General features: G+C 41.9%; 1 protein-coding gene across 2 annotated transcripts in view; it reads left to right on the top strand.

Annotated features, from left to right (window-relative positions):
- LOC111962094 (hyaluronan and proteoglycan link protein 3-like) overlaps nt 1-13,754 on the top strand; it is a 29,857-nt gene extending 16,103 nt beyond the window's left edge. Inside the window, exons 2-6 of one of the 2 annotated variants that reach the window (XM_070442944.1) lie at nt 4,961-4,998; nt 6,143-6,300; nt 10,137-10,517; nt 12,017-12,319; nt 12,552-13,754. In XM_070442944.1, coding sequence (XP_070299045.1) covers nt 6,174-6,300; nt 10,137-10,517; nt 12,017-12,319; nt 12,552-12,829 — 1,089 coding nt within the window. In that variant the 5' untranslated portion in view covers nt 4,961-4,998; nt 6,143-6,173 and the 3' untranslated portion in view covers nt 12,830-13,754. The remainder of the gene's footprint in view (nt 1-4,960; nt 4,999-6,142; nt 6,301-10,136; nt 10,518-12,016; nt 12,320-12,551) is intronic. The other variant, XM_023984919.1, reaches the window with a different exon arrangement.
- The last annotated feature ends 1,002 nt before the right edge of the window (nt 13,755-14,756 follow it).

Genomic DNA, 14,756 nt, shown 5'->3' with positions numbered 1-14,756 from the left:
GTTTCTATGTTTGGCCTAATATGGTTCTCAATCAGAGGCAGATGTTTTGTGTTGTCTCTGATTGGGAATCATATATAGGTGGCTTGTTTTGTGTTGGGGATTGTGGGTGGTTGTTTCCTGTCTTTGTGTTTTCTCTGCACCAGCTAGGWCTGTATCMGTTTGCCACATTTTGTTATTTTGTATTTGTAAGTGTGCACTGTTTATCGTCTTAATTAAATATGTTGAGCACCAACTACGCTGCGTCTTGGTCCGATCCCTGTTACACCCTCTCTTCTCGTGACGAGAGGGAAGGCTGCCGTTACACGTAGTGCATAAGAACAGCCCTTAGCCATGGTATATTGGCCATATACCATACCTCCTCGGGCGTTATTGCTTAATTATCCTCTTACACTGCTGCTGACTCCTCATTGTTTGCAGCGTGCAGAGTTAAGATACCAAAGACCAAACATTTCTCATTTTAAAGCAATGAGAAAAAGCAAGATCAATTGTGCAGTAGCTGGCTGCAAGGCAGCAAATGTTTCTTTGCACTGTCTTCCATCCAAACAATAACGTTGTCTGATTTGGTCAGAGAAATTCAATCCATGGGCATATGAGCACACTTCGCATTGGGCTGCATTGCAAATCAGGCTATGTATAGATACACATGTGCATTTACCAGCAGCTTGATCCTCCATCCACCCATCTTTCACCCGGCAGTGGCAGTAACCATTCAAGAAGTAAGTGTCTTGAGCAGAGTTTCCCAAACTCAAACTTGTTTTTTTGCCCTAACACTACACAGCTGATTCAAATAATCAAAGCTTGATGATTAGTTGATTACTTGAATCAGCGGTCTAGTGCTAGGGCAAAGACCAAAACGGGCCTTTCGTTTTCGGTTCCGAGGACCGAGTTTGGGAAACCCTGGTCTAGAGACAGTTATTCATCTATATATATTATTAAAAGTAAATAACATGCTATTCATGGGTTGCACGTTTCTTTTTGAATGTTATTTTGAAGACTGATGCCGGGACTAAAAGTTCTACTCAATGCATTTTCGATTGGCACTGAGGAAAGCTTAGTCAAAACTGTGGCTTGGAAACAAGCCAGGTGAAATCTCGCATCATTAGCTGATTCTTATGTATGTATACCAAAAATAAAATGTCAATAGAAAACAGCTTAAACAAACGCAAATGCAGCTGCTTTGCTGTTATTCTGGCTGCAGTGTTTGATGTGACTGTGTTAGCCAAATTTGGCTAGCTAGCAAGCTAGGGATAAGAACTTTGCCAGCCATCATGGCAACGGAATATTTCGAACAAACGACTGGGTTGTGTCCATATATTTAGAAGAAAAGGACTTCACAACTGGGTTGCGTCTCTGGCAACCTAACCTACAGAATGAACGACCAGCCACCTTGGGTAGCAACCCTAGATTTGTGTTTGGTCTATATCGCATGGAAGGATTAAATAGTATGAGTAAATTCATAAAAAGAAAGTTTTTACTGAAATTTTCAATCATTATTTGAATATGTTGGTAACCCGTTGTATAAAATAGATAATGCCCTCGAAGCCCGTGTTTGGAGGATATATTGGCTTCGAGGGCATTATCACTTAAGAAAACAACTATGCCATCTTTATGATGTTGTCAAATTTACTATAGAAAGATGACTATGTTGCTATTAGCTAGCCAAGTTCATCAAAATAGCTAGCAATGCTAATGTTAACTAGCTAAAATTGCAGAGGCCTATAGTCTGCCCAGTAGATAATCATGGTTTACTGCAATGAATAGACAGTAGACAGGGTATAGGCCAGAATGGTCCACCTTGCAAACAGGCTGTTCTGGGACCTGTCTGCATCTTCTGGTGACCTATTGAAAACAGTAAAACAATAATATAGCAAATTAGGATGCATGACGTATTTTGATGACAAAACAGAGTAGCCTAGACACCTGTGGAAGTTTGCCCGCTTTCAGTGTTCAACTCCAGCTCCAACTGACAGGTTGAAAACCATGTGACTTAGTTTTTTCCCTAAGGGGTAAGGGGGTGGGTTTTAGACTTCAATCAGCCAATCAGTGCTGTATATGTAAATATAAAATCTAATTTGTATCCCCACGCCCACACTGTCGGACTGAGCAAGGAGGCTCAGGGATGTCAATTATTAAAAATATATTTTGGGGTTATTTTCAATAAATAAACACACACAATGATTGATTAGATGTACAGGGATATATTAAAAATAAAAAGACTGCATGGGTTTTAAAAATCTGCGATGGCACTGTAGCTAAAAACACTTCTAAGGACTTGTTCTAGATGTGCGTAAAATTTGGTGCCTCACAAAGTCCACAAATTTGACACTTGACACATTTGACACGCTGCGTTCACGTGCTTGTCGGAGCTTCCTACTTCTTAGTTGGGATGTTGGAAATACAACTTTGTTTCATCCATGTGCTTTTTGGTCGGAACAATATTCAACCAATAAGATTTTAACTAGCTTGATAAGCTAACTATCGTTGCTTATAGTAAAGTTAGCTAGCTTGCTTAACATTGACAATATGGTAAAACTAGCTACATTACCCATATTGTATTTGTCAAAAACCGACTTGTTGTCATCTGTTGGTTGAAATGGTTAAAGGTCAGTGGTGAAACTCTGCAACTCAGGCAACAACATTTTCTCAGTGACCCCTTGTAATTCAGATTTGGAGAGTCATTCAAGTGAAACTTCCCGGTCCGACATAAGAAATGACCGATAACTCTGATAGCACGTGAACACAGCATTAGCTGCTGGACTATACATTGACTGAACAATTATAGCCTGTATTTTGGTTTATTTTTATTATTTTTATTCATTGCACTTTATTTGTCCTTGGTACAACTGTGAGAAAAAAAAACTGAAATGTAACAAAGTTATTTTTTAAGCAAATGTTCTGCTATTCTACACATTTTGCCATGGCTTATGCCACGTTCTATCTGAGCAGGGCCGGCTCTAGCCTTTGGGTTTTGGTTGGGGGCCTCCCCACTTGCCACCAGAAATAATAATAATAATAATTGGGTTGTTGGCAATGTTCCCTCTAAGCTGCGCCACAGTAGCCTGAGACTGCCGAGCAGAAATATCAGCCCCCAGAGAGAAACAAGATTGAACTTCACTCAACTTTCTAGCGCAGTGGTCACCAACCGGTTGATCATGTTTACAGCATGAGAGTAGAAGCGCTTGTTTTGAGAACAAAGCGAGAGCTGCATGTAGCCACATGTGCACATTTTGTTCATATCCTTTGCTAGTTGGTGAGTTAATAGCCCAGTTATAGATAATTTGTAGTCAGCAATAGAAGTGATTGCTTCAAGAGGACATAACATATACATTTGTAGACATCTTTGAAAAGCGAGTCAGATAAAGAGCTTTTTTTTGTCTTAAAGGGGCAGTGTTGTATTTTGAGATAAACATGTTAATGTCAAGCCCTGCATGTTTTCTTTCAAAGTCTCATGGAATGTAGGCCTACATTGAACACCACACATTGACTTCTACTGTAGGCTGGATGATAGAGCAGCTATTTCCATGTTATAGTGTTATGAGATGCATTTTCTCCATTGTTTTTGATGGTAGGCCACTCTGGTAGGCCTACAGTATGACCAAATAGCCACAGTAGCCTACTTGACCACTGTTAAAACTAACTTAAAGCGGATACAGCTTCAGTGTTCACAGTAAACGCGTGCTGGAAGTTGCACAGAATTTTCACAACGTTCAAGTTTGCGCTGTGACCTGAAATTTTCTCAGTGCCGAAAAAAAAATAGAGGGAACATTGGTTGTGGGCCCCCTGGAGGTCAATAATAAGCACTGACTAGCACTGGTGTACAGAGTGAGACTCTATTTTCATATTGATGGAAAAATACGATTGTCATTGGGGGTGGATAGGAAAGAAAGGAAGATTGATCAAGATTTTACTAAACACGTGTTCTGAAGGTATAGTAAAATCAATATTTAATTTAGTGAAAAATAAATGACAAAAAAATATTTCTAAAATGTTTCTGCGGACCGACCCCAGTTTGAAAACCCTACTGTAGGCAACTCATTAAGGTTACAGCATACTTTTGATCCACTCATTGTTTTGACATATTTATATTTTTTCCCCAAAGGAATCATGATGGTGATACGAGAAGTATATTCCACTTTTGAATAGTAAATAGTTTTTCCGAATACGTTCCTTCTGTATATATTATACTTGTAGTTGTTCTATGAAGTATGAATGTGATAAATATTAACCCAAAGCACAGATGAGACTATCTTTGCCCAAGAGACCAATATCCAGGTTCCTCCATTGATAGTTTCAGTGACTAATTTTGACATAATGCATTTATATTATAATAGGGATTTATTGACCTCTACTGGTGATTAAATATATTATTGGCCCAAAGTAACATGTAAAAATAACAGGTCAAATTCAGGTCGTGAATGAATTTATGAATGAATTTACAACAGTATATTAATGTCTGGAATTTAATCAAATCTGCATTAAATCCTCTATGAATTGAGGAAATGTATACATGAAGTATGCATGAAGTAGGGGTGCTGAGGGTGGAGCAGCACCACCCCGAACCCCCCCCCCCATATTATATTACTAAAATATATATATATTTTAGAGACATTTTTATTTTTTTATTGGGAGGCGGGGAGCCCTCGTTTTTGGTGACCATTCGAAACCAAAATCTGTTTTATTGCTAATAAAATATAGGTAAGATGAATTGTTATTTTCATTTATTCGCCGAGCAGGCTAGTGCAATTTTGGTTTCACGTATTGGTATGAAAATAAACAACTGAACAATTTGCTATTTAGAGCATTTCCCCAAAAGACATGTCTTGTTTTTGGCTTCAAAGACAACAACAATTGTAGGCTATAACAAATGTGCATTGTCATGCAGTGACAGTGTGATAATTGAGATAATGCAAATAATGAATGATTACCTAGTTGGGCTAACTTTTTAAACTTCCTGCTGTAGGTCTACATCATCCTCTACCTGAAGCCTACCTGCCTCTGGTATAATGCATTTCCACCTCTCACTCTATCAGTCTTGCTTATCCATCTTCCTGAATTAAAATGAGATATTCTAACAGATCAATCTTGCTTGCAAAACATCATTAAATATTGTTAAGTTATTTAGCTATGGATGTAGGGCGATTTTTTGGTATATAATGAGCACCCAGATGCTGCATAGGCAACACAATAATATCAGACAGACACAAGTTGGCCCGGAGAAATTCTTTTGCAGGCTGTCTCCGGGTTGGCTACTGTGTTGCAATATGAATGTTCTCGGAGCAGTCTTGTTGATACAAAATGTTTCAATATTCTCCTAGCCGCCTCATTCCTTGATACAATGCATCAATATAGCATATAGCAGGGGGTCTGCAACCTTTTTCATATGAATGACAATTTACAGTTGATCCAACAATTTCTCAAGATCTGCGTGCCAGTTATTTATTTTCATATAAACATTGTAGGCTACTCAACTGTGCCCAGAAAATGTCTAATTGCCCCAAAACAGAATAGCCTGATTCTAGCGGCCTAATTGATTTTGTCGATTGTAGGCTTAAATAATTCCGTTGGTTTATGCCTTTTATGTCATTGCATGTGTAGGATTTATCTGGCATAGTTTGCATTCACAGTCAGCTGTTTTATGCTCCGGTTACGTTCACCTTGATGTTGGTATTTCACATTGATGTCGGTATTTGGAGTCGGCCTTGATAGTGTGTATTATGCGTCTATTTCATGTTGCACTGTTCCCCAAATAGGCTACATTAGTCAATGTAACCTATGTCTGATGAGGTTGAGTAGTACATTATACACACAAACCTTTAAACCTGATATTGAGATGATAAAGTCTGGGGGACATGTTTGTTTTTGCTGTTCTCCAAATAGCATTTGAACGTTTTGAAATGGTGTAGAAGTACAGTAAAATGAGCTTCAACTGGTGGGTGTATTTCTACACACCCCACTTTGCCATACCCTAGGTTTCGCTGAACTGAAGCCGCAGCAGCAGCGCCCCCCCCCCCTAAAACTACTTCCCGTGGCTAGGGATTTGATAAGATAGGGAACAATTGAGTGGAATGAACCATGTTGGACCATCTAGTCCGATTTGAGTCATTTCACCATTAAAACATGTACTGACATGAATCCCTTGCAGAGGAAGTCAGATCCAGTGTTCCACTGTGAGGATGTTGAGCCCACTACTCCCCCTATTGGTCGTCTGGATGTACCTCCTGGTCTCCAACCACGCCTTCCCCGTATACAACAACGGCTTCTTCTACCATGACGTCATGAACGGCGATGGCAACGGAGAGAGTATGTAATACAGTATTTTCATAAATACACAGATAACCTGTTCACACTAATCCGAGCCAAGCTGTACTGGGCTGACCTGACGATGCATCCACCAAAGTTTGCTGAAACTGTTTGAAAAGAGAATGTGAAATGAAAATACCAGTTTTAGCACAGTTTGGTTTGGATTGGCACGATATTGTTTAAAGGGTATAATGATCTTAAGTGGAGCCTATTCATATATAGGATCAAAGACCATTCCATTGAGTGTGACAAGCCTGACCATGCCTAAGTTGTAGCAGACAACACACCATCTAGAGTGGTATTCATTTATACAATATGTGCTACACAGTATGTTTTGTCAGTACACATGCAAAACTGAGAGCAGGTTAGATATTATAGACGCACCATTCCCAAGAGTTCCAAAAAGGGTCTGATTACCTGGGAAGACCCAAATACAGTAGCTTGCGAAAGTATTCACCCACCTTTGCATTTTTCCTATTTTATATTTTATTGCCTTACAACCTGGAATTAAAATATATTTTTGGGGGGGTTTGTATCATTTGATTTACACAACATGTCTACCACTTTGAAGATGCAAAAACATTTTGTGGGGTGAAACAAACAAGAAATAAGACAAAAAAATGGAGAACTTGACATAACTATTCACCCCCCAAAGTCAATACTTTGTAGAGCCACCTTTTGCAGCAATTACAGCTGTAAGTCTCTTGGGCTATGTCTTTATAAACTTGGCACATCGAGCCACTGGGATTTTTTCCCATTCTTCAAGGCAAAACTGCTCCAGCTCCTTCAAGTTGGATGGGTTCCGCTGGTGTACAGCAATCTTTAAGTCATACCACAAATTCTCAATTGGATTGAGGTCTGGGCTTTGACTAGGCCATTCCAAGACATTTAAATGTTTCCCCTTAAACCACTCGAGTGTTGCTTTAGCAGTACGCTTAGGGTCATTGTCCTACTGGAAGGTGAACCTCTATCCCAGTTTCAAATCTCTGGAAGACTGAAACAGGTTTCCCTCAATAATTTCCCTGTATTTAGCGCCATCCATCATTCCTTCAATTCTGACCAGTTTCCCAGTCCCTGCCGATGAAAAACATCCCCACAGCATAATTCTGCCACCACCATGCTTCACTGTGGGGATGGTGTTCTCGGGGTGATGAGAGGTGTTGGGTTTGTGCCAGACATAGCGTTTTCCTTGATGGCCAAAAATGCTACATTTTAGTCTCATCTATCCAGAGTACCTTCTTCCATAGTTTGGGGAGTCTCCCACATGCCTTTGTCGAACACCAACCATTGTTTGCATATTCTTTTCTTAAGCAATGGCTTTTTTCTTGCCACTCTTCAGTAAAGCCCAGCTCTGTGGAGTGTGTACAGCTTAAAGTGGTCCTATGGACAGATTCTCCAATCTCCGCTGTGGAGCTTTGCAGCTCCTTCAGGGTTATCTTTGGTCTCTTTATTGCCTCTCTGATTAAGGCCCTCCTTGCCTGGTCCATGAGTTTTGGTGGGCGGCCCTCTCTTTGCAGGTTTGTGTGGTGCCATATTCTTTCCATTTTTTAATAATGGATTTAATGGTGCTCAGTGGGATGTTCAAAGTTTGGGATATTTTTTTATAACCCAACCCTGATCTGTACTTCTCCACGAACTTTGTCCCTGACCTGTTTGGAGAGCTCCTTGGCCTTCATGGTGCCGCTTGCTTGGTGGTGCCCCTTGCTTAGTGTGTTGCAGACTCTGGGGCTTTTCAGAACAGGTGTATATACAGTGGGGCAAAAAAGTATTTAGTCAGCCACCAATTGTGCATGTTCTCCCACTTAAAAAGATGAGAGAGGCCTGTAATTTTCATCATAGGTACACTTCAACTATGACAGACAAAATGAGAAAAAAATCCAGAAAATCACATTGTAGGATTTTTAATGAATTTATTTGCAAATGATGGTGGAAATAAGTATTTGGTCAATAACAAATGTTTATCTCAATACTTTGTTTAATACCCTTTGTTGGCAATGACAGAGGTCAAACGTTTTCTGTAAGTCTTCACGAGGTTTTCAACACACTGTGCTGGTATTTTGGCCCATTCCTCCATGCAGATCTCCTTCTAGAGCAGTGATGTTTTGGGGCTGTTGCTGGGCAACATGGACTTTCAACTCCCTCCAAAGATTTTCTATGGGGTTGAGATCTGGAGACTGGCTAGGCCACTCCAGGACCTTGAAATGCTTCTTACGAAGCCACTCCTTCGTTGCCCGGGCGGTGTGTTTGGGATCATTGTCATGCTGAAAGACCCAGCCACGTTTCATCTTCAATCGCCTTGCTGATGGAAGGAGGTTTTCACTCAAAATCTCACGATACATGGCCCCATTTATTCTTTCCTTTACACGGATCAGTCGTCCTGGTCCCTTTGCAGAAAAACAGCCCCAAAGCATGATGTTTCCACCCCCATGCTTCACAGTAGTTATGGTGTTCTTTGGATGCAACTCAGCATTCTTTGTCCTCCAAACACGACGAGTTGAGTTTTTACCAAAAAGTTATATTTTGGTTTCATCTGACCATATGACATTCTCCCAATCTTCTTCTGGATCATCCAAATGCTCTCTAGCAAACTTCAGACAGGCCTGGACATGTACTGGCTTAAGCAGGGGGACACATCTGGCACTGCAGGATTTGAGTCCCTGGCGGCGTAGTGTGTTACTGATGGTAGGCTTTGTTACTTTGGTCCCAGCTCTCTGCAGGTCATTCACTAGGTCCCCCTGTGTGGTTCTGGGATTTTTGCTCACCGTTCTTGTGATCATTTTGACCCCACGGGGTGAGATCTTGAGTGGAGCCCCAGATCGAGGGAGATTATCAGTGGTCTTGTATGTCTTCCATTTCCTAACAATTGCTCCCACAGTTGATTTCTTCAAACCAAGCTGCTTACCTATTGCAGATTCAGTCTTCACAGCCTGGTGCAGGTCTACAATTTTGTTTCTGGTGTCCTTTGACAGCTCTTTGGTCTTGGCCATAGTGGAGTTTGGAGTGTGACTGTTTGAGGTTGTGGATAGGTGTCTTTTATACTGATAACAAGTTCAAACAGGTGCCATTAATACAGGTAACGAGTGGAGGACAGAGGAGCCTCTTAAAGAAGAAGTTACAGGTCTGTGAGAGCTTGCTTGTTTGTAGGTGACCAAATACTTAATTTTCAACCATAATTAGCAAATAAATTCATTAAAAATCCTACAATGTGATTTTCTGGATTTTTATTTCTAATTTTGTCTGTCATAGTTGAAGTGTACCTATGATGAAAATTACAGGCCTCTCTCATCTTTTTAAGTGGGAGAACTTGCACAATTGGTGGCTGACTAAATACTTTTTTGCCCCACTGTATATACTGAGATCATGTGACAGATCATGTGACACTTAGATTGCACAGAGACAGACTTTATTTAACTAATTATGTGACTTCTTAAGGTAATTGGTTGCACCAGATCTTATTTAGGGGCCTCATAGCAAAGGGGGTGAATTAATATGCACGCACCACTTTTCTGTTGTTTAAAACAAAACAAAAATTCAAACTAGTTTGTTTTTTCTTCACTTCACCAATTTGAACTATTTTGAGTATGTCCATTACATGAAATCCAAATAAAAATGTATTTAAATTACAGCTTGTAATGCAACAAAATAGGAAAAATGCCAAGGGAGGTGAATAATTTTGCAAGGCACTGTACACTGAAGGCAGGCCCAGGTTCTTACTTACTGCAGGGGCTCTGGTCTGATCACATGGTCAGGAAAAATTCCTGGCTCCTATCTAGTATCTACTGTACTGCATAACTCTTATCTATATTGTGTCCTGTCCTTGTCTGTGTCTTTTCCAGTCTACATTAAGAGGGTGCGTCTCCACGTGGAGTCCCCCCAGCACTCGGTGTCGGCAGCCAGGGGCAGTAACATCACTCTGCCCTGTCACTACCGCTACGAGCCCGAGATCAACAGCCCCCGCCGTACCCGGGTCAAATGGTCTTGGCGACCCGCCAATGGCGCGGGTAAGACCGCCCACGAAACAGACGTGATTGTCGCCATGGGCAACCGTCACCGTAGCTACGGCAGCTTCCAGGGGCGTGTGCGCCTGCATCGGGCGGCACCGGGGGACATGTCTTTGGTGATCAACGAGCTGCACCAGAACGACACGGGCCGCTACCGCTGTGAGATCATCGATGGGCTAGAAGACGAGAGCGTCACGGTGGAGCTGGAGCTGCGAGGTGTGTGTTTCGGTCTGTCTGTCAGCTCCCTCAGCTCTAAACAACAGACCACAGGGGTCACTCCGTTCAATCGAGGGATGTGACGAATGTAAAAATGTTCTTAACATTTAAACAGACATTTTTTAAAATAGTTTAAACATTTAAATTATAATATACAGTACAAGAATCTGAAATATAAAATGTAAAAAAAATGTAACACTTTTTTTGTTACTACATGATTCCATGTGTTATTTCATAGTTTTGATGTCTTCACTATTATTCTACAATGTAGAAAATTATAAAATAAAGAAAAACCCTTGAATGAGTAGGTTTTGACTGGTACTGTATATATTTTTTTAAACATGTGAATTCACAATTCAGATAATGGTCCTGCATATGACCACTAGGGGGCAATGCAGTTTAATCTACCTCAGTCATGGCTACCAGACGGCATTTAATGCTGTCCCTCACCCACTCAGCAATGATGGTAGTTCATGACGCTTTTAGGCTCTCTGCTGTGTTGTCAGTAGTCAGTACATGGGACTTTATATCCCACTTCTCATCAATGTGATTGCTTATTGCAGTGATGTATGACAGCGTGTTCATAGACGTCCAACAATTTGTTGTTAATGCCATGTATAGGGTGTTTGACATTGAGAGCTTGAGCTTTGTACTTGCAGAGCAATCATTGTACAATTTCTCCATCCGGGCCGTCAATGTTTTTCAACATGGCATCTTCTTGTGTCGTTCTATATATGCCATCAGGGCATTGAAGTGGACATCCTCTAACATTGACAATGGCTGCATATCAACTGCAATCATTTCTGTAATCAGCGCTGTGACTTTTTCACTCCGTCCTTTTTTGCACTTCTTTCGTGTGAAGAGCATTTCTAATGTCTGTTGTTGGGGGCCTGCGCTGCTGCCAGCGATGACTTGGGTCTCACGGTGCCTCCCTTTCAGATGGTTAAGCATTGCACCTGTACTTCCACTGTAGCTCAATTCCACCTCACAAAGTTTGCATTTCACCAGCTTCTCGTTTCACTTCTCAAAGTATTGCCACACAGGACTTCGCTGCTGTCGCTTCCCTGTCTCACTCTCTGCCATTTTCCCAACTGTTAACAATGATGGAGTGCGGAGTGCTTTATACCTGTGGCAAATCATTTGAAATTTGCATATCTCTTACTAACCTTACGGCGTTGTTGCATTAGGTATTTGTTGAATTGAAATGTTTCCCTTTAAGATGATGATTGGAACCTTTTAGTGGTAGTTTTGTGATAACTGCACTGTGTTTAAAGAAAAATAATAGGTTAGCTAGTTTCTCTAAATGGTAACGATCCCAATTTCGTTGAAACGTTTAAACGTTCACATCCCTAGTTCCAGCTATGGTCTGTTTATTAAATGACCTTCAACCTATTGTCCTTACGAGTGTCATGACTGGCATTTTTCACTGCAAGGACAGTTGCTGGATCCTATAGCACTTTAACCCCTCCAGCAAATGTCTCACTTTATCCCTGTTATAGGAGTGGTATTTCCCTACCATTCCAAGATGGGACGCTACCATTTCAACTTCCTGGGGGCCCAGCGTGCGTGTGAGGAGCAGGACTCAACCCTGGCCACCTTTGAGCAGCTCTTCGCCGCCTGGGAGGAGGGGCTAGACTGGTGCAACGCCGGCTGGTTAGCTGACGGGACGGCTCAGTACCCAATCACCACACCGCGGGAGCCCTGTGGGGGCGTGGACTTAGCCCCTGGTCTCCGTAGTTATGGACAACGCCACCGCCACCTCCACCACTTTGATGCCTTCTGTTTCTCAGCTGCCCCCAAGGGTCAGTGTGTGTGTGTGTGTGTGTGTGTGTGTGTGTGTGTGTGTGTGTGTGTGTGTGTGTGTGTGTGTGTGTGTTTTTTGGTCTCCAAAAAACATCTTGCCTTGGAAACAAAACACATGCAAAACACTTAGTGTAACAGGAGAAATGTGAATGTCAAACTTGTTTTAATCTGTCCTCTCCTTCGACATGCTCAGAATTTATTCGAATTTATTGTCTCTCTTTTCTGTCATAGGGACAGTTTACTTCCTGAAAGATCCCCATGAGCTCAACTTCACCGAAGCGGTGGCGGCGTGCACCACAGACGGCGGTCTCATCGCAAAGGTGGGCCAGCTCTATGCCGCCTGGCGGTTCATGGGATTGGACCGCTGCGACGCAGGCTGGTTGGCTGATGGGAGCATCCGTTACCCCATTGCAAAGGCCCGCCCTAACTGTGGCCCTTCAGAACCGGGGGTGCGGAATTTGGGATTCCCCCCTCTGCATCAGAAATACAGTGTCTACTGCAATCGGTAAACCTCCCCTCAACTTCCACTCAATAAAAACCAGAGGACAATAATAGTAAAGAGCACAACTACAGTACAACAGAAAGCACATACAACTTCTCCATTCATCACAAACGGTGCACTGTTACACAACCCTTGCCTGGATGCTAGTTAGCATTAGCTAGTTCTGCATCACAGTGTCCACTTTATAGTTCTAGTGAACGGTCGACATCTCCTCAGACTGTACATAATATCAGTCATACCTCCACTCCCCACTGAGACGCCAACCAGAACTGATGCACAAACTGACTATTTAGTCTTGTATTGCCAGGTTTGTTTCACAGTAAAGGGTCGTTACATTCCAGACTCAGGGAAGGTGTTCAACCACTGCAAGGCCCGCCGCCCTCATAATGCTTTGCCAGTGATTTTCTTGTCCAACCAAGCTCTTTCCCTTGGTGTTTTGTTGAACTGTATGTAGCTATCTCATTGTTCCTGCAGCACTTTCAGTTCAATGTATGTAATTCATAGTTTTAGGCACATTTATGGATTTCTGGATTATCCTTATATGTTAAAATGTTTTTCCATGTCTTGTTTTGTATAAGGATTGAAATGGAATGATGAATTTGATGACGATGGGGGATGGTATATAGACTATGTCATGATGGAAGGTGTTTTGGCAGTATTTTATGAGCACCCCTTGTAGAGTGCACAGTGTTAAAGTGTTCCATCTATATTATGCTACTTTAATCAAGTTGTATGACATTAATACCCTTTCTAACAAATTAATTATATCCTCCCTTCCTTGACGTTATCACTTGCAACGGCAGGATTGTGGGTTCAATACCTGGGGCCACACATACATAAAATGTATGCACGCATGACTGTAAGGCACTTGAGATAAAATCGTCTACTAAATGGCATATATATTAAATTGAATAAAATCATGTTTGAGTTTGCATCCCAATACTGCACTTTATATACATAACAGAAGACTGAAATATAACAAACACCAGATTTTCGGCAAGGTTTTTTAAAATAATGCTTATATCGGGTATGAAGGTAAGACCCAGATGCAGACAATGTCGAATTAACAACGGTTTAATAATCCAACAGGGGCAGGCAATAGACAGGTCAAGGTAGGCAAGGGGTCAGTAAACCAGAGTTGGGGCAACGGTACCGGACGGCAGGCAGGCTCAGGGTCAGGGTAGGCAGAGGTCAATAATCCAGAGGTGGGGCAAAGGTACAGGTCGTCAAGCATGGTCAGGGGCAGGCAGAGTGGTCAGACAGGCGGCCTCAGAGTCAGGACATGCAACGGTCAAAACCAGGAGGGCGAGAAAAAGAGCGACTGGGAAAAGCAGGGGCTGAGAAAAAAAACGCTGGTTGCCTTGGCAAGCAAGATGAACTGGCAACAGACAAACAGAGAACACAGGTGTAAGTACCCTGGGAATAATGGGGAAGATGGGCGACACCTGGAGGGGGTGGAGACAATCACAAAGACAGGTGAAACAGATCAGGGTGTGACAGTTTATTAATTATGAAATGATGAAAAATATGAATAACATTTCACCCATAAGGCCACTAGAGGGTGATTTGGTCATTTGAGTGCAGGAATTAAAATATAATAGCATTTCTATCATGTGTGTCTGCCAATGGTGCCTGGGTCTTGTTCAATGGAAAAGGAAAAGGTGGTCTTTCCCTGTTTCAGTTGGTTTTCTTTAGTTTTGAGCCTAATGAACATGACCCTGCTGTTTGCTAAAGAAATCCGCCTGCAGTGTAATTCATATAATCACCACCAGGGAGCGCTGCTGCCACAGGTGCGTTGTTGGGCGCACGGTAGGGTACTACAACCTGATGGGGCAAAGACGTGAAAGGGGCCACGCTGACCCATACAAACGGGGCACTGTGTGTGGGTATGTGTGTGTTTGCATGTGTGTGTGTACTTGTGCTCCACACTCTAC

The sequence above is a fragment of the Salvelinus sp. IW2-2015 genome, linkage group LG4q.1:29, assembly GCF_002910315.2.
Source record: "Salvelinus sp. IW2-2015 linkage group LG4q.1:29, ASM291031v2, whole genome shotgun sequence".
In the NCBI taxonomy this organism is placed as follows: domain Eukaryota; kingdom Metazoa; phylum Chordata; class Actinopteri; order Salmoniformes; family Salmonidae; genus Salvelinus; species Salvelinus sp. IW2-2015.
This window is presented reverse-complemented; position numbering and strand designations above follow the sequence as displayed.